At 38.0% G+C, this 26,765-nt stretch overlaps 1 protein-coding gene across 8 annotated transcripts in view; it reads right to left on the bottom strand.

Moving 5' to 3' along the window:
• The window catches only part of DNAH7 (dynein axonemal heavy chain 7), a 257,248-nt gene that overhangs the window by 158,409 nt on the left and 72,074 nt on the right, over window positions 1-26,765 (bottom strand). For all 8 annotated transcript variants that reach the window (XM_019974246.2, XM_019974250.2, XM_019974240.2 and 5 more), the window contains 6 exons: window positions 25,074-25,220; window positions 22,734-23,419; window positions 20,673-20,859; window positions 11,000-11,193; window positions 8,413-8,611; window positions 6,055-6,195 (listed from right to left, as the gene is read on the bottom strand). In XM_019974246.2, coding sequence (XP_019829805.2) covers window positions 6,055-6,195; window positions 8,413-8,611; window positions 11,000-11,193; window positions 20,673-20,859; window positions 22,734-23,419; window positions 25,074-25,220 — 1,554 coding nt within the window. The remainder of the gene's footprint in view (window positions 1-6,054; window positions 6,196-8,412; window positions 8,612-10,999; window positions 11,194-20,672; window positions 20,860-22,733; window positions 23,420-25,073; window positions 25,221-26,765) is intronic.

Genomic DNA, 26,765 nt, shown 5'->3' on the forward strand with positions numbered 1-26,765 from the left:
TGGAGGATAGAGGAGCCTGGAATGTTACAGTCTATGAGGTCACAGAGTTGAAGATGACTTAGCAACTGAACAAGAAAAACAAATTAGGTGAACAATCTCAATCAGGCCAGATTGAGTAAACATACATGGTCTGTGGCTATCCAACACCCTTCCCTTTCCGCTTTTCACGCCTGTATGTTCTGTGGTTGTGGTGAGCTGTCAGTCATATTGTCCCATCTCCAAAGCAACATGAAGGAGGGTATGTGTGACTAACCAGAGCGAATCACAATTCTTTCCAAGGACTACTATACTGATAGGAAGAAAAGTGCTTTTCACAAGACTTGGAAGACTCTGAGTACACCAATCTGAAGTTACTGAAAGCCTTCACCCTCACTGCAGAATAAAGCCCATAGAGACCAGCAGAGATGAAAAACAGACAACAAGAGAGAAACTGCAACAGTGATGAACAGAGATCCTAATTCCAAATGCTCCATCTTAGATCCCATGAGTCCTTCTAGTACTCACAGGGAGCTGTGAGTACCAAAAGCTTCTGAGTAGGATTTCATGCTGGGAAAGACTGAGGGCAGGAGGAGAAGGCAGCGACAGAGGATGAGATGGCTGGATGGCATCACTGATTCAATGGACATGCGTTTGAGCAAACTCCAGGAGATAGTGAAGGACAGGGAAAACTGGTGTGTTGCAGTCCATTACGTCACAGACACGACTTAGCGACTGAACAACAAGAATCTACTATTTACATTAGCAGAATATATTTTTTCTTTACTAGAAAAGCCAAACTTAGAACTAAAATTTAGCTTCAAACTGTGATAAATTAAGTTCTTTAGGAACTATACCATATGAATCAATGAGAATTCAGATCAGCTAAATTGAAAAAATCATGATACTAAATTGTTTTTGTTATATTTTCTTCATTGTAAACTGTTCTGTACAGTAAACTAATGAATCTAAAAATAACTACTATTATATAATCTGCCAAAATGAACCTGGTCTGGAATAAAATACTTTTATCATACCTCTGTTCAGTTCAGTTGCTCAGTCATGTCTGACTTTTTCTGATCCTATGGACTGCAGCACACCAGGCTTCCCTGACTATCACCAACTGTTGGAGCTTGCTCAAACTCATGTCCATTGAATTGGTGATATGCACAATGATACATTTACTCAAAATCATATAAATATTTTCAATAACCCAAGTTTTTATTACTTCATGTATTTTTAGCCCTCTAATGCCTCATACTGACTAGTTCCACAGTCAATATTCTTTGAATAAATAAATGGAAATGGATCCAGAGGGGAACAGGTCCTCTGGGAGCAGGACAGACAACAAGGTGCCATTATAGCATTAAGCTCTAGACAACTTGGGGTGTCTGCGGCGAGTGGAAATGCCTAGTCTTCTCTGAGGCTGCCAAGAAGTCTCCAGCTACTCAAGTAAAGTCATCGGTTTCAGATGTGAACCACACATTAATTAGGGGAAAAGTTATCAACACATAAAATACAAAAACATATGCTATCCTCCCAAGATAGAACTACATATGAAATTTTCTTAAATCATCAGTGCTTTTGGATCCTAAAACATGTGCCCCTCCTGATGCTGCTACAGAACTTAAATAAGCCAAATATGCATGTGATGTGACAGGGACAAGGCACACAGGAGCAGATGAAGGGCATACTCATGCAGAGTATTCACAAGCAGAGGAAAAAGAAAAGAATTTTTAAGGACACATACAAAGCCTAATGTCATTCCATGAAATTTAGCTATGTAAAACACCACAAAATACAACAGAAGAGAACAATCTAGCAAGCAACAGCAAAGACTCTCTGCTGCTGCTACTGCTGCTAAGTCGCGTCAGTCGTGTCCGACTCTGTGCGACCCCATAGATGGCAGCCCAACAGGCTCCCCCGTCCCTGGGATTCTCCAGGCAAGAACACTGGAGTGGGTTGCCATTTCCTTCTCCAATATTGGAGAAGAAAAGACTCTAAATCCCACTAAATTACAGCTTTAGAGGACCTACATCTATGAAGCTGAGTTCCCCTGGAATAACAGTCACTCAAGGCATGGATTCTCCTTTTGTCTTTCTGTGTGAATGGTTCTATATGTGTACCATATTAAGTGACAGAAAAAATGGAGTAAACTAATAAAAAAATAAATAATAATAATAAACTAATAAAAACTAATAAAAATGACAGTTTCACTTTTCACTTTCATGCATTGGAGAAGGAAATGGCAACCCACTCCAGTGTTCTTGCCTGGAGAATCCCAGGGACAGGGGACCTGCCCTGGTGGGCTGCCGTCTATGGGGCCGCACAGAGTCAGACACGACTGAAGCAACTTAGCAGCAGCAGCAGCAGCAGTTTTGAGCAGAGGACACATTGAAATGGGATGACTTGAATTGTGTGTCTCTTGAGATTCAAATTATGCTTGGGACGTAAGTAGAAACAAGAAAGGTTTACACTTAAATCCTCTACTTCAACTCCTACCAGAGAAAAATATGGTTTTGGCAGATGGGTGCAGTTTAATTGACACATTTAAACTGAAGAAACATGGAAGATGCCCGTGAATTTGCCCAATTTGTTCACACTTGTTCCTTTGTCCCCTCTATTTCCCACAACAGTGAATGAGAAAGCTGTCCTGGTGGTTTGGGGACAGCAAGGAGTAAGAACCAGAAGGCCACACGTATCCCCAGTAACCCACACTGGCAGTGGAGGAATCCCTTTGTGTGGGGAGGTGGCTGAATGGTAGCTTCAGAGTGAAAAGACGAAATGAAGTTTCTGGACCCACTGGGTAAAAAAGGAAAATGCACATGGAGACAGAGAGCCAAGACTCCAGGAGTATCCAAGGGCTTATTGCAGTAAGAGAAACCCTCACTCCCGTGCTTTGATTTCCAGGAAGAAAGACTTTTCCCCCTAAAATCCTCGATTTCCTGCCCCACATCTTCATTTTTCCCCAGAGGAGAAATAAGTGACTTGTTGGTAAGTTGGAATCAACTAAGCATGTGTTACTCAGCTCCTTCCTCTATGACATCTGCTTGCTTACAAGGAATACAAGACTCTCAAACCCAACACTCAGTGTTCCACAATACCTTACACACAATAATGCCAAACTCCATGTAAAAAAAAAAAAAAAAATGTTTAAAACTCATGGTTTTAAACAACATCTGCAATTGCTGGATTCTGATTGGCCCATCAGTCAAGTGAAAGTTGATCTGCTTGAAATCCTACTTTAAGGATAAGAATGTTGCACTGAAGGCAGTTTCTGTTTGTAATTAATAATAGCAATTCAATTAATAATAGTATATTCATATATCTTCTAGAATAATTAAAATCAAACTTTACTCAAAATGTTAACTAAAAAATAATACAAAAAAATAAAAATAGTCAAAACAAGTCCATTAATATCTTCTCTTCATAGGGCTTCCCAGGATCTCCTTGCAGTACAAGGGACTCTCAAGAGTCTTCTCCAAAACCACAGTTCAAAAGCATCAATTCTTCGGTGCTCAGCTTTCTTCACAGTCCAACTCTCACATCCATACATGACCACTGGAAAAACCATACCCTTGACTAGACGGACCTTTGGTGGCAAAGTAATATCTCTGCTTTTCAATATGCTATCTAGGTTGGTCATAACTTTCCTCCCAAGGAGTAAGTATCTTTTAATTTCATGGCTGCTATCACCATCTGCAGTGATTTGGGGGCCCAGAAAAATAAAGTCTGACACTGTTTCCCCTGTTTCCCCATCTATTTCCCGTGAAGCAATGGGACCGGATGCCATGATCTTAGTTTTCTGAATGTTGAGCTTTAAGCCAACTTTTTCACTCTCCTCTTTCACTTTCATCAAGAGGCTTTTTAGTTCCCCTTCACTTTCTGCCATGAGGGTGGTGTCATCTGCATATCCGAGGTTATTGATATTTCTCCCAGCTATCTTGATTCCAGCTTGTGCTTCTTCCAGACCAGTGTATCTCATAATGCACTCTGCATATAAGTTAAATAAGCAGGGTGACAATATACAGCCTTGACATACTCCTTTTCCTATTTGGAACCAGTCTGTTGTTCCATGTCCAGTTCCAACTGTTGCTTCCTGACCTACATACAGGTTTCTCAAGAGGCAGGTCAGATGGTCTGGTATTCACATCTCTTTCAGAATTTTCCAGTTTATTGTGATCCACACAGTCAAAGGCTTTGGCATAGTCAATAAAGCAGAAATAGATCTTTTTCTGGAAATCTCTTGCTTTTTCGATGATCCAGCGGATGTTGGCAATTTGATATCTGGTTCCTCTGCCTTTTCTAAAACCAGCTTGAACATCTGGAAGTTCAGGGTTCATGTATTGCTGAAGCCTGGCTTGGAGAATTTTGAGCATTACTTTGCTAGTGTGATTGCAGCCATGAAATTAAAAGACGCTTACTCCTTGGAAGGAAGTTAGACCAACTTAGATAGCATATTCAGAAGCAGAGACATTACTTTGCCAACAAAGGTCCGTCTAGTCAAGGCTATGGTTTTTCCAGTGGTCATGTATGGATGTGAGAGTTGGACTATGAAGAAAGCTGAGTGCCGAAGAATTGATGCTTTTGAACTGTGGTGTTGGAGAAGACTCTTGAGAGTCCCATGGACTGCAAGGAGATCCACTCAGTCCATTCTGAAGGAGATTAGTCCTGGGTGTTCTTGGAAGGACTGATGCTAAAGCTGAAACTCCAATACTTTGGCCACCTTATGTGAAGAGTTGACTCTGAAAAGAGTCATCAGAAAAGACTCTGATGCTGGGAGGGATTGGAGGCAGCAGGAGAAGGGGACGACAGAGGATGAGATGGCTGGATGGCATCACTGACTCGATGGACAAGAGTTTGGGTGAACTCCAGGAGTTGGTGATGGACAGGGAGGCCTGGTGTGCTGCGATTCATGGAGTCACAAAGAGTCAGACATGACTGAGGGACTGAACTGACTGACTGACTTATTAGTGTGTGCTGCTGCTGCTGCTACTGCTAAGTTGCATCAGTCATGTCCGACTCTGTGGGACCCCATAAATGGCACCCAACAGGCTCCTCCGTACCTGGGATTCTCCAGGCAAGAATACTGGAGTGGGTTGCCATTTCCTTCTCCAATTAGTGTGTGAGATGAGTGCAATTGTGCAGTAGTTTGAGCATTCTTTGGCATTGCCTTTCTTTGGGATTGGAATGAAAACTGACCTTTTCCTGTCCTGTGGCCACTGCTGAGTTTTCCAAATTTGCTGGCATATTGAGGGCAGCACTTTCACAGCATCATCTTTCAGGATTTGAAATAGCTCAAATGGAATTCCATCACCTCCACTAGCTTTGTTCATAGTGCTGCTTTCTAAGGCCCACTTAACTTCACATTTCAGGATATCTGGCCCTAGGTGAGTGATCACACCATTGTGATTATCTGGGTCATGAAAATCTTTTTTGTACAGTGCTTCTGTGTATTCTTGCCACCTCTTCTTAATATCTTCTGCTTCTGTTAGGTCCATACCATTTCTGTCCTTTATTGAGCCCATCTTTGCATGAAATGTTCCCTTGGTATCTCTAGTTTTCTTGAAGAGATCTCTAGTCTTTCACATTCTATTTTTTCCTCTATTTCTTTGCATTGATCACTGAGGAAGGCTTTCTTATCTCTTCTTGCTATTCTTTGGAACTCTGCATTCACATGGGTATATGATCCCCTGGAGCAGGAAATGGCAACTCACTCCAGTATTCTTGCCTGGAGAATCCCATGGACAGAGGAGCCTGGCAGGCTACAGTCCCTAGGCTCGCAAAGAATCAGACATGACTGAAGCAACTTAGCACAGCATACTTCATAGTGTAGTTTTATTGAGGGCATAAAAGAGAATTATATTATGTAATTCCTCCTAATCCTTCTAAGTTTAGGAAGTTTCTTTGTCCTACTATCACTATTTTTGAAAGCATAAAAATGTATATAATAACAAGATTGAGGCTCCAGTATCCTTGGATTTTGGGTGGATGGTCTTAATTTTTTAGAATAATTGTATTTTGGCAATAATCACTATTAAAGAAATGCTGAAAAACCTTGGGTCTATAAAAACCTACCTCTTGTCCTTTTGCAATAGCTGTCTGTACTTCTAACGTCCAAAAGGTTTGGGATACACAGAGCACTGTTTGTCCAGGCCACTCTCTTACCCAGTTAATTCGTTCATTTTGTGTATAGGCAAGAATTGCATCTTTAATTACCTAATTGAAAAAGAAAATGCTTACAGGTAAACAGTTTCACACTTTACTTGAACAAGCTAAACAATGAAGAGCTAACTCCTAAATGGATTAACTTGTACTGCTCTACTTCTGACATTTTAGCCAATTATGAATATTCAAATCATGTGAGAAGACTATTTAAAGTTTTTTCATACACCTGTGAGCAAAAAAATATTTTATATTGCATTTTATTTTGCTGATATATAATCTATTTGTATGAACTATATTGTATTAAATATTTCTTTGACCAGCCAAAGATGTCTTAGATACTTTTGGATTGAAAAACAAAGGCAATTTTATTACAAAACATAAGTTCAAGTAAATCCAAAATGAGATCCTTCAAATTCAGATAATTACTTACTTTGAACTTAATCAGATCCCCACTCAGCCACGCGACATGTGTACATGCACATTAGGCAAACTACATAACTCCTCTAAAGTTTTTCCTATGTTTCCATATCTCGCTCCCTTTGATGACAAAGGCTATGCTGACAGGGTGGATGTAGACTTCATTCACAGAGAGTTGAGAGTTGCAAATTCAGGAAGTCTAAGTCATGTGCTTTGCTACATATGTTTTCAGTGGATCCATAGATCCACTTTTTCAATCAGTCTAATTTATTATATCAACCAAAAATAGTAAGGGCCAACAAAGGTCTGTCTAGTCAAGGCTATGGTTTTTCCAGTGGTCATGTATGGATGTGAGAGCTGGACTGTGAAGAAAGCTGAGTGCCGAAGAATTGATGCTTCTGAACTGTGGCATTGGAGAAGACTCTTAAGAGTCCCTTGGACTGCAAGGAGATCCAACCAGTCCATTCTGAAGGAGATCAGTCCTGGGTGTCCTTTGGAGGGAATGATGCTGAAGCTGAAACTCCAGTACTTTGGCCACCTCATGCGAAGAATTGACTCACTGGAAAAGACCCTCATGCTGGGAGGGATTGGGGGCAGGAGGAGAAGGGGACAACAGAGGATGAGATGGCTGGATGGCATCACTGACTCAATGGACATGAGTTTGGGTGAACTCCGGGAGTTGGTGATGGACAGGGAGGCCTGGCGTGCTGAGGTTCACGGGGTCGCAAAGAGTCGGACACGACTGAGCGACTGAACTGAACTGAACTGAGGGAGAAGTGGGAAACTGTCCAAAAGATTTTATACCTATTGAAAAAATATAATTCAAGCAGATACTCAAATTATATTTGAGAGAAAGGGGCATTAAGGTACATGATGTATATTAAATACCTGGATTCCAATGAGTTTTTCAATAATATATGATAGAATTTGAAAACTTAGTGAAAATTGTGTTGATTAGGACCTGATGCCATGCTTCCTTTTAGTTCTTGCTCTCAAGCTTCCCTGATGAATCATGATTTTTACTCCTGGTAAGGAACTTGCATGATAAGTTCACACTATGGTAAAAAATGAATTTAACTGCTCAACTAATGTCTATTTGCCTCCATGACTTAAAATTCTCTAGTAGCAAAAAAAAAATATTACAAATGATTGAGATGATAATGTGTTAATGTGAGATGTGAAGTAACTGTTAATGATTTTCTAACATTTTGGTACATATGTTACATATGCACAGAACAAAAGAAAGCACCATAGAAACTGATGTGAAACTGTAGAGAGGTGCTTTCTAGACAAGACTAAAGATAGACCATGTAGATTAAAGTGTGCTACTACTGCTAAGTCACTTCAGTCGTGTCCGACTCTGTGCGACCCCATAGACGGCAGCCCACTAGGTTCCTCTGTCCCTGGGATTCTCCAGGCAAGAATACCGGAGTGGGTTGCCATTTCCTTCTCCAATGCATGAAAGTGAAAAGTCAAAGTGAAGTCGCTCAGTCGTACCCGACACTTAGCGACCCCATGGACTGAAGCCTACCAGGCTCCTCCGCCCATGGGATGTTCCAGGCAAGAGTACTGGAGTGGGTTGCCATTGCCTTCTCCAGATTAAAGTGTGTCTAATATCAAAAGCACAAGAAATGAGACGGACTCAAGACTAAAACCCAAGTTTTTTGTAATATGCATTGCTTGTCAAGTGAGTCATTACAAAAATAATACCACAGACCATATCTTTGCCTTCAATCTATTATAATTGAGTTGATAATTTATGACTCAGTTTCTAAATAACAGTGCATTTATCAGTAATACATTAACATTCTATCATCTTTACTAGAAATAATAATAAATATAGCCAGCTACCTTGTGGATGGATTTAATCATAACTCTCTCTAACTCAACCAACCACTTCTCCACTTGACCTCTGGCTTTGGCTGTTGAAATGGTGTCTATGAGTTCCACCACCTCTCCCTCACTACTTTTCATGTGAGTAATGTCCAAACTTTCTGTAAATTCCACCTTTGCAATTCCTTCAAAACATTTCTTCAAGTGAGGTTGCACTCTGTCAGGAAAAAGAATATTTAAAAGAATTAACCAAATAAAAGAATTCCCTAAATATCAATGTTCTGTGTATTCCAAACTTTATTCAAAATTCATAAATGTGCATTATGCATAATGTCCCTGCTAGATGCTGCAGATGAAAGTGTTGAAGGGAAAAAAAAACATATATACAGAATATACATACATGAGTCAAGTGGGAGGTCATCATTAATTGAATAATCACAAAAGACCTATAAAATTACAGCTATTATAAGAGCTACATGAGGCTTTGCTTCGAGCACAATGAATTGAAAGACATTAAAAGTAATATAAGGACCAAATCAATGTTGACCAACAGATAAAACACTAATCTGAAGAATCTTCAAATGCACCAAAATATGTTGATATTTCAACTGGGATCTTCAGAGACTGCTTGCAAATTATACAACAGGATTAGAACTTTAAATAAATCAACTACTTGGAAGGTGCCCAACTTTGGTCTACACACTGTAATATAGATGGAACTGACTAAATTCCTCATTTTTGGCATGTTCTGGATTACTTATCTCTTACTCTGAAAACACAAGACACAAAACTAAGGATTGTCACAAATATCTAATCACTGTCTGATATATACTAGATACCCTTCTAAAGAGTCAAGAATCAGCTGTAGGGAGAAAAAGGTAAAAAACCTCAGCCATTATGGAGCTTATGTTCTGTTGGAGGAAATCAAACAGTAAGCAAATAGGCACATTATAGAGTAAGCCAGATGACAAAAGAAGCATGCTGAAAAAAAAAAAAAAAAGGCAGAGAAGGTAATCAGGAAAGGTGATTAGTGGGTGCTGGAAGGGGTTGCAATCTAGTGACCAGGGAAGGCCTTCCTGAGTGGCAGGTATTTGAGCAGGTTTTGCAGAGTACATCATGTGAAATGCCAGACTGGATGAAACACAAGCTGAAATCAAGAATGCTGGGAGAAATATAAATAACCTCAGATATGCAGATGATATCATTCTAATGGCAGAAAGTGAAGAGGAACTAAAGAGCCTCTTGATGAAGGTGAAAGGAGAGAGTGAAAAAGCTAGCTTAAAAGTTAACATTCAAAAAACTAAGATCATGCCATCCAATCCCATCACTTCATGGCAAATAGATGAGGGAAAAATGAAAACAGGGGCAGATTTTATTTTCTTGGTCTCCAAAATAACCGCAGATGATGACTGAGCCATGAAAGTAAAAGATGCTTGCTCCTTGGAAGGAAAGCTATGACAAACCTACACAGTGTATTAAAAAGCAGAGATATCATTTTGCTGACAAAGGTCTGTATAGTCAAAGCTATGGTTTTTCCAGTAGTCATGTAAGGATGTAAGACCTGCACCATAAAGAAGGCTGAGCACTGAAGAATTGATGCTTTTAAACTGTGGTACTGAAGAAGACTCTTGAGCGTCCCTTGGACAGCAAGGAGATCTAACCAGTCAAGCCTAAAGGAAATCAATCCAGAATATTCATTGGAAGGATTGAGGCTGAAGCTGAAGCTCCAAACCTTTGGTCACCTGATGCAAAGAGCCAACTCATTGGAAAAGACCCTGATGCTGGGAAAGATTGAAGACAGGCAGAGAAGGGGATGACAGAGGATAAGATGGTCGGATGGCATCACTGACTCAATGGACATGAGTTTGAGCAAGCTCCGGAAGATAGTGAAGGACAGGGAAGCCTGGCGTGCTGCAGTCCACAGGGTCACAAAGAGCTGGACACAACTTAGCAACTGAATAACAACAACAAAAGAAGTCTTATGAATATTTGGGTGAGGAGGATCCTAGGCCAAGAGAACAATATGCTGAGAGGAGGCTGACTCTTCTATGGAAGAACTGCAAGGACTGCAGCAGAATAAACAAGAAGAAAACTAGTGGGGGATGAATAGGAAGGATCATGGTGTAGCACCTGGTGAGTGACTGCAAGGCACCGAGAGGGCACTAACTTTTCCTCTGCATGGGATGCAGAATAGTGATGTGTTCTGAAAAATCTGTAAGACAATAAGTGATAAAAAGAGAAACCCACCCCAGACTTAGAAAAATATCATTCAATGGTATTTATGTTTTAATCATCAAATAAGTTGATTACAGGAATGATTTACAACAGTCTTAAGTTATTACATAAACATAATCATATATAATGGAGAAGGAAATGGCAACCCACTCCCGTATTCTTGCCTGGAGAATCCCATGGACAGAGGAGCCTGGAGGGTTACAGACCATGGGATCGCAAAGAGTCAGACACGACTGAGCGGCTAACATAAACAACAACAATCATATACAAATTCTGCATTATTCTGAAAATTAAATTTAAGCAAATCAACTTAGCCATGTATGATGTATGCATTATGATATATATAGTAATATTGATATGCCTTACTTACCTAGTGGGATCTTTAGTCTCAGATAGGATCTCAAGAAGTTCATCATTAGACAAGAAAAAGAATCTGGGGAAGAAGAGACGTTTCTTTTCCAAATATTCATTAAGTCCTTTAAGAATGAGTTCCAAAAGCTCATTAGATTTTTTCAGCCTCTCCAGCATCCTCTCGATAGTTACAACTGACAGAACATGTTTATCCTAAAAATAAAAGAAAATTCACAACTCAAAAATGCTAGATACTGACTTCATATTATATTTGAGATTGCATGGTTTTAATATAACAAAGGTTACACAAATTTTAAAGTGAATACTTTTTTTTAAAAAAAGTACTCTTGCATGGTGTAGATCTAACCAGCGTCTTTAATTACATAAAAGCCATGTTAACTGGATCCTCAGTTAACTAAACTTATTTTTGGTACTTAGCCAAAGTGAGTTTGCTATTCACTGAAAGATCAATCAAAAATTTCAACTGTAAATTGTTTCATACAGAAATTTGATTCCACTGCAGGAAAATGTTTTTGTTAATAGATTTTCAATGTGACTGGAAAGAAAGATAATTTTCTGCTTTGTTTTAAAATATAACAATATAATGGGAACACAGCAATTTAATCAAAGAACAAAATAATTATCATTAATACCTGTTTTTTCAGTAGAACAGGTTCATATGAAATATGCAACACATACAATTCACTTATCTTTAAAGTGGCGCAATTTTCTAAAGGCATTTTATTATATTTCCTAAGAGTTTTATACTTCAAATAAACATTTTAAAATGCACACAAAAGTCAGCATGACAGAGACTCAGGAAAATAATTTAATGTGCAATTCATTAAAAAAAAGTATGGAGTAGTATTCTTGTACTTCGTTTAAAAAACTAAAATGATGTTCTTAGAGTGCCACCTTCTGGAGAAGTATGTTTTTCTTTGTTGGGGGAAAAAAAAAAAGAGTTGTTAATAAATGTGAAAAATTCCTTTCACAAATTAACAATGTTTTATTTTCAGCCAAAGAATATACCACAATTTGCTATTTTAGATCGGAGATTTTAAAGTTAAAAAATTCAGTTATTTAAAACAATGGTTCATATTTCTTTCCCTAAATATTATAATTACAAAAGAAATACTTCTGGAAACACTTAGCATTTGAGCAGGAAAAAAATTTTATTGAATTCCTCAGGTGAAACCTATTAATCTAGATCAGCTTAAGACTCTGAACCAAATATGCTAGTTCTGAATGAATATATGTGATAACCTATGTACCTTGGTATATGGTCTTAAGAAAAAAATATAGACAAGTAATCATTATCCTGACTAGGAACTCTCTTTCCATGAGAAGGTAAACAGAATAGAAACTGCATCTATGAAGGAAATCACAGCCTTGTTCCTAACCGACATCCTTCTTACTACCTGTGTGACCTTGGATCATTTAACCGGAGCCTCTGTCTCTTTATCTTTAAAATGGGGATAAAAGCCGTCTCTCAAAGTTGTTATGAGGGTCAAATTAGACAAAATATTGGAAGCACCTAGTATGGTGCCTAGAACACACATACACTCAAAATCACCCTTTACATTTCACCTTCTACAAATGCCTCTTGAAGAAAAACAGACAAACAGACACTACCCTGGGGGAATGGATGGAGCGAGTCACTTACACCCTGCTATCTATTCAATGGAGCTAAAATGAACATTTTATAAACTGCCTTCCTTCTGGTGAGATAATTATCATAGTGAAATAAAACTGGCTTTAAGTTCCACACTGGCACTGCCACAACATTCTGGTACAGAGTAAGCATTCCATAAATATCTGTTGACTGACTGAGTGAATGAGGATGAGTTCAGTTCACAGACACACAAAGCAACTCAGTTTTTCTGTACCAACAAAAGAAAGTTTTGAAGTTTTCCTACTGTACCAACTCATTAGCTAATGCTGTCAAGATAGAACAGTAAGATATTAAAACAGGAAGCTACCAGAAATGTGAAACTAAGTGCAACTCCTTTGACACTTTAATTACTTTTCATCTTCTGGAGAGGAAAAGAAATTATTAACTACCATATTTTTTTGGTTAAAGGATAATTCTACAAATTTTAGGTGTCTTCTTTTGCTTCCCAAGTATCACCACTCGCATCAGCTCAAATGATAAGCTACTGGCTAATTTACATTTCTAAACCAAACGCCGGTGATATCAGGGCCCGAAACTTTAATTGGGGGTATACAGAGGGCATTCTAATTACTGCTGCCATGAGAGGCTGCATAGAAAGTACACTTAATGGAATTAAGCTCAAGCCAGTTCACTAAACTTCCAGAAGCATAAACTTCCTAATCAGAAACCCCTAGACAACAGAAAACTGGTCAGATCTTCACTAAACCTATTAAGTATTAGAAAGGAAACATGGATTCACCAAGTAGATCTTTCTGCTCTCTTACAACTTTCAGATCCTTCGACCTCACCAAAAATAGAAATCCTTTCAAGATGCAGGATGTTTCTAGGATTACTCCAGCTCTTAGGACTCAGGACTTATCTAACACTGAATTTTTAGGGAAGGTTGTTCAGAATGAACTCAGAATTCTTAGAACTAGCAATAATTCAAGGATCAATCTCAATTTAATTATTCATTCACTCTGGACAAATATTTTTGGAGAGCCTGCTATCTCAGTGCTTGGGCCACAACTGTGAACAAAGCAAAGACCCCAGCCTCCAAGAGGAGACAGGTGATAAATAACAAAATAATTCATACATCATACAGTCAGTTAGAAGGTGATGAATGCTGCAAACAAGAAAAGGGGGCATCAGGATGGCCAGAAAAGGCAGAGGCAGGTTTCAATTTAAACATGGTGCTCAGTGTGAGCCTCTTTATAAAGGGAATAGTTGAGAAAAGACTCCAGGAAGCAAAGACACTGATCAGCTCTGCAGATATTTGGAAGAACAGGGTCCAGGAGGTACAAAGGTTCTAGGGTGGAGTATGTTTGGCATGTGTGATTCAAAAAAGGAAGCTAGCGTGGCTAGAATAGAGTAAGTAAGGTGCAAAGTTATAAGGACAGAGAGGTAAAAGGGTAAAGTGAGTAAATCAAGAACTTCCTGCTCAATGAAACTACTGCTATGTCCCATACAGAAGCATTTATCCCCTGGATACTAAGATATTTCAACTAGCAAGACCAAAAGTTGGGAAGCAGAACTGTTGTGAGTCGTTTATTGGGTGAACTAGTATGAAAAGTCAACATCATTTTCACTCCTTAATTCCCAGATCCATGAACTGTGCCTATGGGAGCTGGTTGAGAATATGGGCTATGTATCCTCTAGAACTGCATGCCAAACTCACAAGCTATTTTCTTCCTGCTCATATAGCAACTGAGTCTTCAACATGAGACATTCCACTTTTTATAAGGTCAATGTTCACATTAGGATCTGTAAATCTTAAAGAGTATCAGTCAACTGCCTCATTTCCTCTGTAATGTGAATTCCATAGCAGAAGCAGTATCGTATGGAAACTGAGACAATAAGTCATTCAGTAAGTCAATGAATGACAGTGTTGGCAGAAACTTGGAAAAGAAAGGAAAGTCCTCTGGTGCAGACAAATCACTGATCCCTTCTATTTTGAAACAGGTGCACTGTATTTAATTCCTTCTAAATGGCTGCCTGGTCCCTTCAGGTGTGATCCTGTGTCAGAAGCATTTTGTTTGTTTCTGATGTTGGCAGCTTGGATGCTCTGCAGTGTTGGGTAAGGGACAGCCCATGATGACAAATATTTCCATAATTCCCATCTCTGCCATTATGACTTCTTTGCTTGTAGCCTGGGTGACCACATATTCCCAGTTTGATGTGGAGAGTTCTGGCTTATGCTTGCTTTCCTGGCTTACTTATTAATTGCTCTGACTTTCAGAAGTTCTGCAGTTTGGGCAATATATTATGTGATTTTTCCATTTCACAGCTCACTGTGCATACAATGGCGTATGCTGGTTGACATTCACAAACAGATCAACTGGTCAACTCTATTAAGTGCCTCCTTTGGCAGCACTACCTTTTATTAAACATTTACATGGAGCACAAATATACTCATATTCTAGTCATTCTGTGATTCCTGATAGATCTCCTTATTACCAATCTTTCAATCTTGTTTCTTCTAAGTCCTTGATCATATAGGCAAACTGCTTACTACTGACTATGATCAATGTAGATCCACACTTCTGACCATCTCTATAGGCAAGGTCAAAAAAAACCCAAACAACTAATATTAATTGAAGTTGTACCCTCTGAAAGGATTCCCCTCCTACTACGCTTTGAGTCAATCCCCTAAGGTGGGGAGGGGTTGTAATTTTTGCTTCTGAATAATGCAAGCATATTTTGCAGAAACCTATAAACCAGTCTTTGTTTAAATCTTATTAAGGCAGGTTTTGGCAGAAATAAGTAAGTAAACAGAATGACTCACATCTCCGTGACTAGCTCATTGAAACATGAATGTCTGGTAAGTGCAGTCACATCAGTCCATTAGACTGCATCTAACTTTGGTTCTCCCCAGACAAGCACTATTACAATACAATACCTCCCACACTCCTTAGAATTCTGAAAAGGCTTCTGGCAAGGGAAGCTCTCAGTGTGAGAGTCAGGGCAACCAGAGTTCATCAAGTTCCCTCAAATATCCCCAATTCTTAGTTCTCACCATCCCACTCTTTCCCAATAAGGAAATTATCGTTCGCAGAACAGATCTGACAAGGCTGTGAATTAAATTACATTGTAATTTGGCAACCTGCTGGATCAGACTGTCATTTTTGGCTATGTCAGAACTGTAGCTATGAGAATTAAGAGGCTCTCTGAGGGCAATCATAGAAGCATCTTAATCCTCTGACCATATCTTGAGCAGAGAATTTAAGCCTTTAATTAGACCATTTCTTTAGTTTTCCCAGGGTTTTAGAAAAAATTCCGCCCATCTCACATCCCTTGTATTTCAAATTTGTACTGTATTGACCTGTTCCAGCAGCCACTTGGTCCACCAAAGCATTGCTTGTGAAACAGACTCTTCACTTCACGAGACTAGTAGCATAATTTGAGTAAGGGAATTTTGCCCCGCCTGCTAGGTACCACCAGTGTTCCACTTTCAGATGGTAACTAGATTTTAACCACCCTAAAGCCCAAGTGGGTCAGGTAGACAATCCTAGATCCCAACTTTGAGGTTTTGATACCTGTATTCAGAATTCAGTGCAGGATCTTTCTAGGTAATTAAGCAAAAACGAAATTTAACATAGGGAATTAAGTGATTAAAAAATCACTAAAAGGTCTAAGGGAGCACACTCCAGTCTGGTTTTCCAGAAAAACTCTGAGAACCCTGTGGAACTGATCTTCCGGAAGGGTTATTTCTGCCCCAGTAAGAACAAAAGGACACCACCAGTGGGACAACTGCATTCAAAAACACACCGTGGTGGCTGTGATTCTAGGATCAGAGAGCAGGGTCAGGAAGCCACCATCATCATCATCTTTAAGTACCCATCAAACTGGTGGCCAGACATTTAAGAAAAGGAAAAAAAAGAGACATTTTTTGACAGCAGAAATAGCTAAAATGGCAAGAAGATGGCTGTTGTATGCCTTCCAAATCCCCACCTAACCATCAAAATCAAATTTATTTCCAGAAACTTAGCTGTTAAGGAGTTTGGAAGACATAATTTTTAGCTTTCGAGCTCCCTAGAAACTGGTGAGATACTTGGTGCCAAGTCATATTTATGACAGTAAAAGGAAAAAGAAAAATAATGACCAAAAAATAATGGCCAAAAATATGATTTTGGCCTGAAAAACAGAAAGAGTAGTGTTCATATTTATTGAGATGGGGTTAGACTATAAAAGGAAAAAGTTTGGGGAGAATTTCAAGAGTGTCTTTTCCTGCCTTGTATGAAAGGGGCCACAAAAAGTAAGACACAACTGAGCGACTGAACTGAACTCAGGAAATAAAAAAGATTCATGTGGATCAAAAGTAATATTTGGATAAATGCAAATGATCATCCACTTCTTTCAACTCCAAATGATAGGCAATTTGTTGTTCCCATATTAGTTCCCACATTCTCTCTTCTCAGAGAGCCCCTAGAAAACTTTTCAAGTGCATGTAAAGACAGAAGGCTAATGTCTTCATCCAGAAGTCTGTGCTATCACCAGTATGCTGACCTGCTCCAGTGCTATCAGAACAAAAAAAGGCTCTGGGAGAAGGTGGTGTGGTGGGATGACCAGAGAGGTAAGGGCCATGTGCTCAAGGTTACTAAGAGGTAGAGAAGATGGATCCCACGTGCTGCAGACCCCAGGTGGAATTAAGGGCTACAAACCTGTGAAATACTGCTGTAGCATGGGGCAAAATACATATGAGAAGAACGTGGCAAAAGCCATCACTGGTCAATCAGTGTGAAGATGAAGCCAAGGATGACAAAACCTAGGGGAGATGCTCAAGGTAGAATCTCTTGGCAACCAGAACTTGTCCGGGTCTTAACCTGTGCACTACGAGTTAATCTGTGGACTTCACCTGCCCATAGTTGGTCAAAAATCTAGACCAGTTGTGATGACCAAGAGTAAAGGCACAATGCGAGGGCATCAGAGACATGATGTCATCCAAATCATGACCACCAACAAAAAGAGCAGATAATTTGGCTGGATCAGTTACACCAGTGAATTTTTCTTTCTCCCTTTATTTTTTTCCTTTCCTCTTTCTACTTTCTCCCCCTCCCTTTACCTCATCCATACCTCCTCCCTGTCCCAGTACCTGGTGATAAGAATAGGAAAGAGAAAAGCAGTGCAGGACAGCACAGTCCCCACCCACACACTCCAAAGAGGCCTCAGGTGTACCTGACTATGTGGAAGAGAAGAGCTCTAAATATAACATGAGACTGAGGTTCTCAAATAGGTATAGCTCAGTCTTCAAAGGCAAAATTATCCTAACCAAAAGTGGCTGGAAAATTCTGGAATTACACTGAACTTTCAGTAGGAGAGCCTTTCCCAGTGAGAAACAGCCTTTGGCCAAGCATAGTTGGGAGAAGATACCAAAACATAAAATTATTTCATGTTTATGCCATAAGGAATCAAAACAACCTCAATCAAGCCATTTATATTAATAATATCATTTACATTGTTTTTAACCTCTGAGCCTTTTCTCTTGGCATAGTTCTAAAAGGACATTTAGAAACCCCATCACTTCATGGGAAATAGATGGAGAAACAGTGGAAACAGTGTCAGACTTTATTTTTGGGGGGCTCCAAAATCACTGCAGATGGTGATTGCAGCCATGAAATTAAAAGATGTTTACTCCTTGGAAGGAAAGTTATGACCAAACTAGATAGCATATTCAAAAGCAGAGACATTACTTTGCCAACAAAGGTCCGTCTAGTCAAGGCTATGGTTTTTCCAGTGGTCATGTATGGATGTGAGAGTTGGACTGGGAAGAAAGCTGAGCACTGAAGAATTGATGCTTTTTAATTGTAGGGTTGGAAAAGACTCTTGAGAGTCCCTTGGACTTCAAGGAGATCCAAGCAGTCCATTCTAAAGGAGATCAGTCTTGGGTGTTCATTGGAAGGACTGATACTAAAGCTGAATCTCCAATACTTTGGCCACCTCATGTGAAGAGTTGACTCATTGGAAAAGACCCTGATGCTGGGAGGGATTGGGGGCAGGAGGAGAAGGGGACAACAGAGGATGAGATGGCTGGATGGCATCACCAACTCGATGGACATGAGTTTGAGTGAACTCCGGGAGTTGGTGATGGACAGGGAGGCCTGGTGTGCTGCGATTCATGGGGTCGCAAAGAGTCGGACACGACTGAGCGACTGAACTGAACTGAAGGGTGAAAGTGATGACTTTTTGTACCAAGCACTTAATCCAGTGACCTCTGGATTGTACAGATCATCCTCATTAGCCTTCCTAAGAGAATATGGACTTAGGTTTATTTTAAGGCTTTGGAGAGTATAGACAAAAGCTGTCCTGATGCTAACATACTGAAAAAAAAAAAGAAAATGTAAAGAAAGTTGAGGAAGATAATCAAAACTTATAGCAAAAGTAAATGAAGTGTCATGCAAAGAAAACTGTTTATTTGGGAATGAGAGTAAGTAATGCTTTTTTGTTAATATGTTTTTAATTCAGCAGTTTTATAGAATTAAAAGTCTGTTTCCATTATTACTAGTCTCAGTATAGCTGCTCTTTCAAGGCATTGAACTATTAAATTTTCTTAGCAATATGAATTTTGAAGAGCATTTTGGTGAAATGCCTGATTCGGATTCCTTGGTGGCTCAGCCAGTAAAGCGTCTGCCTGCAATGCGGGAGACCTGGGTTCAATCTCTAGGTCGGGAAGATCCCCTGGAGAAGGAAATGGCAATCCACTCCAGTACTCTGGCCTGGAAAATACCATGGACAGAGGAGCCTGGTAGGCTACAGTCCATGGGGTTGCAAAGTGTCTGACACGACTGAATGACTTCTCTTGATCAAATGCCAAAAAAAAATTTTTTTAACTTTTAAAAGTATATTAACTAGAAGAATACAAGCATCTGCTTTATTCTTTTGGGGGGGGCAACAAAAATGGGGGGCAACATCATCCTCTTCCAAACAAAAACATATACATGTTACAAGGATTTTTCCATGTTGTAAGGAAACAATATATAAAAGGAGAAGCTAAATTTACAAAGCAAATTAATTAGAAATGAATAAAAAAAATGTGACTTATCAGTAGGTTCTTTAAATATGGAATTCCAATGGGATTAATTCTACAAAATTTTGGTTTATACAATGTTTTGCTTCAAGTATTATTACATAAAATAAACTTATTAAATAAACAGACCCATGTCCATCTTATGGGATATTTTCCTACCAAATCATATAGTTGTCATTGTTACAATATTATCAACATTTAGGATTATAGTCACAATTTTAAAAGTTTAAATTATAAAAATAAACATATTTCCATTTTAGGATAGAAAAAAATTTAAGATAATCCTCTCCCTACTTTATAATAAACTTGTATCAATATTTGATCAAAATACCAATAGAGAAATTCACATTCATTTAATGATATAATAACTAATATTTCTTCTATTTTAATCTTAACATCCACTAACACACAAACTATGCTTTGCAGGCATGTCTTTTGAACTGAATGTAAACCATACTTTCTTGAGTGTTACTGGTTTTCATTAAATTCTCTTAAAGTATAATTTCTCCACTGTATCTGTGCATTGCTTGATTGATAGACTGCATTTTGTTTGTATTTATTGGGCTCTTGAGAGAGAGAGAGAGAGAGAGAGAGAGATATCTTTGCAGCTCTTTTTTTTTTAAGTCCCTACAGAGAAACTTCTTGATTGAGTGATTGGCATGCTGCTTTCTTTCTCACCGCAGAGCACTTCAGAGGTGGTGCAGCCATAATGTGGGAGCCAGAGAATAGACAGGACATCCCATGCTGGGTATGCGTTGCTATCTTTCTACCAGAGCATCTGGTAAGAACCACTGCTAGAACCACTGTCATTAAATGATGCAAGTTCAATTTGGACCTCAAGAAGTAATCAGGACAGAACACCTATTTTCCTTTTGATGTTTCTTGCTCCTGGGATTCTAAAATAATATCTAATGTGGGATATTAGATATGTGGGGGAAAGACAATGGCTTACTTGGATTGTTTTGGAAAAAATGTTACTTCAACAAAATAATCATGTTCTCACAGATTTGTACCTACTTGTAGGACACTTTTCATTATATCTCTCCATGTTTTATCCACCGTTGTAAATCGCCTCCCTTCCTCAGGCATTTGAGACATAATGTCTGGAGAACTAAAAATGGGCTCCAAATACAGCCACGTGGCTTGGACCTTGAGCCATTCATCCAGAATCTCCTGAAGCAGCAGGAGCTTGCCCTCCCACTCCCTGAGGAGCAAAACACAGTGGTGCTTATCAAAAGCAAATCAAGAAATGTTTCACACAATAAAACTCAAAACTAGACTGTTAACAGTACATGCAATGTTGTTATGCCAATTTCCATTCATCTACCTACAATCAAAGATAAATCACTAGATGGGCTCTATAAAGTCTGTATCTAAATAATAGCATCAACATTTATGCTAATACAGATGCACCTATCTACAAACGGATTGGTTTCTATATATGTCATCTCAATAAACCTTTCTGCAATCCAATTCCATGCCAAAGAGTATGAGTTAAGAATGAGATTTTGGAGATAGTAATGGTATTCTCAATCAAAGGCACTCTGAACTTCTTCTTAGGAAAGGTAATTACATCCAAGATTCATTCTGGATGAATGAATTCTGTTTTTTCATTTTTTTAAAAATTTGGACCCATAACAGCTATCTTTCCAAGAGAAAATATTCAATTGATAAGATATAACAGGCATTTAAAGAAAATTCTACACAATCATAAGTATATTCTGTTCTGTTCAGTTGCTAAGTCGTGTCTGACTCTTTGTGACCCCATATATTAGTGTGGCATTTTTGAATTAAAGTGAATTATTGGCTCATTTATAAATACAGAGGGAAAAATGACTAAATTTCCTTAAGAATAAATATTATAATTATAGCATAAACTAACAATTTTACAATCACAGTTCTAAGGTCTTTGTGTGTATTTGCTCTATCCTCACAACAACCCTCAGAGGCAGGGTCCAGAATGTAATATTTATTTACCAGTAGGGATGTTAAGGTACATAGAGGTAAGCATCAAGCTAATGAACAAAAGAGCCAGATTTGAACCTAGACAGTTGTTATCACTATGCTATGAGATAACACAGCCATAAAGAAGAATGATTGGTTAAAGGCAACAAAACTTAGATATGGGATGGCTTTATGTGTAGATTAATACATTACTCATCATTTATAAGTGGCGATCTGTAATTTTAGACTATAAACACCAAGAAATGTATATAGGAGTTCAAAAAGTCAGCAGGCATTTTAAAATGTCTTTTAAAAATGCCTTTCCTTTCCATGTTCATCAATAAATCTGTCTTTCACACAAGGAAATGAATGCCTTTGCTTCCTTCTGGTGCTCTTCTCTCTCTCTCTATCTAATCCATGCTAATGCAGAAAATTTCTTACTAGCTAATGAGCTCATGCATAATTCTTAAAAATAGAATCTAGACGTGCCAATTTCAAAGAAGTCCAAAAATTACTCTTGATGAACACATTGGAGCAAGCTGGGCAGGAGGCAGAGCAATCAGAGACTGAGCCAACAACAAATGCTGGGCAAGCTCAGGTTTAGGATAATGTACCCATAACCAGAGGCTGATATCTCCAAGCATATAGCTTTCCCTTGCCATGTAAATTCACAATAAAGATGGCAGTCTGATTTGAATTTACTCTTTTTTAAGGTAAAATATAAACTGCTTAATACAGATTACAAAAACTGAAAAAAATTGACAGGATAAGGGTCATCTACACCAAACTAATTAGTCTGGAAAAATACATAATATCTTCAATTTATTGTTTATATGTTCTATAAACTATGTTCATAGGCACAAGATTATTTTTGAGCATCAAATACATGAGATCAGACTGTGGGCAATAAAAAAGAATATATCTGGACACTGTCTACTACCTTTGCCCTAAATATAGATGATAGCAAAAGTATAGACTCTTCTAAAAGAAATAAAGGTTAATATCCCTTTCAATGTACTATTTAAAATATTAAGTATAAAGTGCAGACTCAATTTTCAAAAAGAACTGTATATTATATATGAGTGATAATTTTGATAACATACTACAAACACTGTCATAAAAATATCACGTTACCTCATTTGCTTTTCATAAGGCTTAATGAAGGGAGATCCTCGCATAGTTTGTGTCTTAATAATGTGGTCATCCAACAACATCTGAATTTCATCAACTGATGACAAAATAGATGTCCCACTTTCTCTATAAGGAAGAATGACAAATTCCATTGCATCCCATTCATTAATCATCTTCTCCATGGCCTTTTCGAGAGAATATTCTTTGCTAGCTGCTTCACTAATACCCTCAAACCTATCTAAATATGGCTCCAGATTCATATCTAAGAAAGAGAAGACAGTGGAATCATCTGCTGGCTGCAGCGGATAACCAACGATGCTGGACATGGCCTCCCAGTGCCTGGGGCGCAAACCAGGATTACAAATCACTTGAATGAGAGGAATGTGCTGCTTGAAATCTTCCACCTTTGCTCTTACTTTTTTGGTCATTGCCAACGCATTGGGAGAATCGTGAAAGGTTTTCTCCAGCTTATAGAGTCCTCTCCAGTAATTTCCAACGTCTGTTTCTACTTGGTCTGGATTCACCTTGTTATATGGTCCTTCTGTCCATGCTCTGTATTTGGTGCTAAATTCTACAGCAGTTTCATAGAGACGGAGATAAGGGTTCAAACCATCTTGGATTTTTTTACGCTGAGGATATATTGAAGGTAGCCAACCAAATGCCTCCTCTTCAGCATTAAACTGCTCAATCTGGAAGGACAAGTATTAAACACACTACTCTGAAAGGGAATGATATTCAACATTAGGTTTTAAAAATATATCCAATGTGACCCCCCCAAAATCTCTCATCAAATGCTGAAGGTAAACTAAAATTAGGCCATGCCTGGAAAATAATAATCTCTTTTTCCTAGGTATTTGGTTTGTTCATTTTTTCTGTTCCTATTTTTTATTACAGTTTTCAGAGAACAGTGACTTCTTAAGTTAGTTAAAATAGTAAATTTATACATATAAAGAAGTCTCTGCCCATCCAGATATACTGAGGAATAGCTTCTTTTATTAATTAATAAGAATTTAAATACTTTTAAACACACAGCATTGTGTTAGGTACTATGGAAAATAGAAAAAAAGTATATTGCAAAGTGCCAATTTCAAGGAGTTAGTAATCCAGTTGAGTTAAATACCAGTTACTTATTAAATAAGCAACAGAAGAAATGCCTTAGAACAGTAGCCATTTAATATAAACTGAATAGTATATTTTTTTTAAATGCTATCACTCAAAGACAAGAGAGCCTTCTGAAATAGCACAATCATAGATGCTCCTGTAGAGAAGTTACAACTGAAGCTGGGTCTTAAAGGTAAGTAGGATAAGAGATGCAAAGAAAACATTAATTTCCTCTTAGTAAAGTAGTGAAGTTGTAAGGATGTAGGGGGTATACAGGAGTAATCTACTGATTTGAAAAGAGTGAGCTAGATATGCAAATTATGCATGTTACTTAAAATTTCAGTGGCATCAATTTTAAAAAAACTACAATGTTTCTTTTCTCAACATATATTTACACATCTGAGACTACTATAAACGCTTTAATTACCTGAACTAAAATATCAAAATCTTGCAATATATTAGAAATGTTAGAGAATCGTAATATGGTCTGTTTTCATATTTTGTTGTTCAGTTGCTAAGTTGTGTCTGACTCTTTTGCAACCCCATGGGCTGTAGCCCACCAGGCCTCTCTGCCCATGGGATTTCCCAGGAAAGAATACTGGAGTGGCTTGCCATTTCCTGCTCCAGGGGATCTTCCCAAGCCAGGGATTGAACCCGCATCTCCTGCATTGGCAGACAGGTTCTTTACCACTGAACCACCACAGAAGCCCGTTTTTCTGTTTCCCCTTTTTATAAAAAAATATAATTAAAAATTTCAAACATCTTACATGGCAAAGAGTATGGCTTTTCCCCACCCAGCTTCTAATTGAGAAAACTGGTTTCCGAGATAGTGGTATTGGAAACAAAGTAGCTTGATGGGAGAAAACAATGGACCATTAAAACACAGCCATGAACTCTAAGCTGGCTTCCATGAAGGTGGGAAATCTAAACAGTAACCAGGCGCTATCACATAATGTAAATGATCAAGTGACACAAAATACAACTTCAAAAGCAGATGCACATACAACTCTATCTGTAAAATAAAAGAGGAAGGCCCCTAAAATGTTATCACTATCAATAGAAAACAGCAATGTTGCTTCTCTCTGAAGCACGGCTATAAAATCTATTTGTGCCATATATGTTAATCTCTAATTAAATGTCATTAAATTCTTTGAATCCATTTCTTAAAGGTGAATGCCCAATACAAAGTCAAATGCTCTTTCTGTTGAACTAATTCAGCCTAGAAGAATTTTTAAATTATACCTTGTCTGCTGCTAAATCCAACTTTCCATTCAATGTCTGAGCCTTTTTCAGGTACCGTTGTACATCCTGAAGATCTCCAAGGGAGTAAAATTCTTCTGACTGTTTAGCGTAACTTTCCAATTCCTCCACAAACCGTTCACACCGTAACTAATAAAAAACAATTTTTTGTTACTATTTTTAAGAGTAAAAACCCATAAGCATCAAGAGAAAGTTTTGGAATTTATAAGGGTTATCAGAATTATTACACTTCATCACTGGCAAAATATAAAGAAAGGGACGATCTTGAAGATGACTGGGATCCAAAACATGTAGAATTTTTAAGAGTCTGGATTTAAAACTAATGGGTTAAAATTCCTATAATTCATAAATCAGAGAAAGTTTACCCCTCTTATCATCAATGTAAGAAATTCTAACTAATAAAATGTATAAGAACAAACAATGGTATTCTTTAGTATGCTAATATATATTCACTTGAAAAAAATCTCATGATAATCAAGTATGGGACTAAGAGAACTCCAATTTTTTAAAGACTTATAAAGGCAAATGCAGCATTTTTTACTAACTGGAAAAAACTGAATTTCTTTATTTGCATTCTAATATTTAGATATCTCTTCAATTAGTAATGCTAAAACAAGGCATTCTGAATTTATTTTTCTTGTCCCCATGAGTTCACTTCACAGGAAATAAAGAAAAGAAAAATATATACAGATTTAAAAGCCTAAAAACTAAACCCTTCCAGTGTAAAACAAACGTGTGTGTTTTTTTAATGAGAGGTTTCTTACAAAATTGTCATTGGAAAGACATTCCAAATTAAATGGTTCTTAAGAGCTCTTAATAAAACACTCAAAACTCAAATCTAGGTTATTAAAAATAATTTTATATTTTATAGATTATCTAGGTTGATTTCTGTCCTCTTTAGTTTCCTGGGCAATTTATTGCTCTGGCCCAGTGAGAGAAGGAAAATGAGAAGAAAAATTCATTAATGTGAAGTATAGTTTGTAGAATGGTATACATTACCACAAAGTATAGATAATTCTGGGTCACCCAGTGATTTCCTAAGAATCTATTATATTGTAGCATAAGCATCTAATATTCATGATGTTTTCTACAGGTTTTAAAAAATTTTGAAGTGGCCTAAATGTAAAACAGAAATAAATACTTAAATATACCCTTACAGTTTAAAATGAAGGATTAAGAAATTTTTAAGTCTATATTTTACGCTCCAAACATATTCTGCCAATAAATTGTATTTGCTATAGTGTGGCAGACAGAGGCTAAGCTTGCTATCAAAGAACAGCTCTACTGGCTGACTTGAAACAAGTCCGTTAACCTTCACCTGGGAACCTTAAGTCTCTTCATCTGCAAAATGAGACTGAAAATACAGTGTCACTTATTCAGATCATAGCTGTGAAGCACTGATGGCATTTCTGTGTGTCAGGCACTGTGCTAGCCAGGAGGGTTAAAAAATAGAGAAAAAGTAAAAACAAACCTCTTCTATCAAAGAGGTGACCAACTGGTGGGAGAAAAAACTGAAAATAATAATATAATTAGCCCAATGGAGATGTGTTACAACTACCATGGGAGGAGAGGAGAAGCAGCACTGAGGTCTGACTGAAAGGGCTTCTCTGGAAGTCAAGGACTTTGCAGGATAGACAGGCGTGTGTGAGGGACAGTGGGGCACTCCAGATGAAA

Source organism: Bos indicus, chromosome 2 (assembly GCF_029378745.1).
Source record: "Bos indicus isolate NIAB-ARS_2022 breed Sahiwal x Tharparkar chromosome 2, NIAB-ARS_B.indTharparkar_mat_pri_1.0, whole genome shotgun sequence".
NCBI lineage: Eukaryota > Metazoa > Chordata > Mammalia > Artiodactyla > Bovidae > Bos > Bos indicus.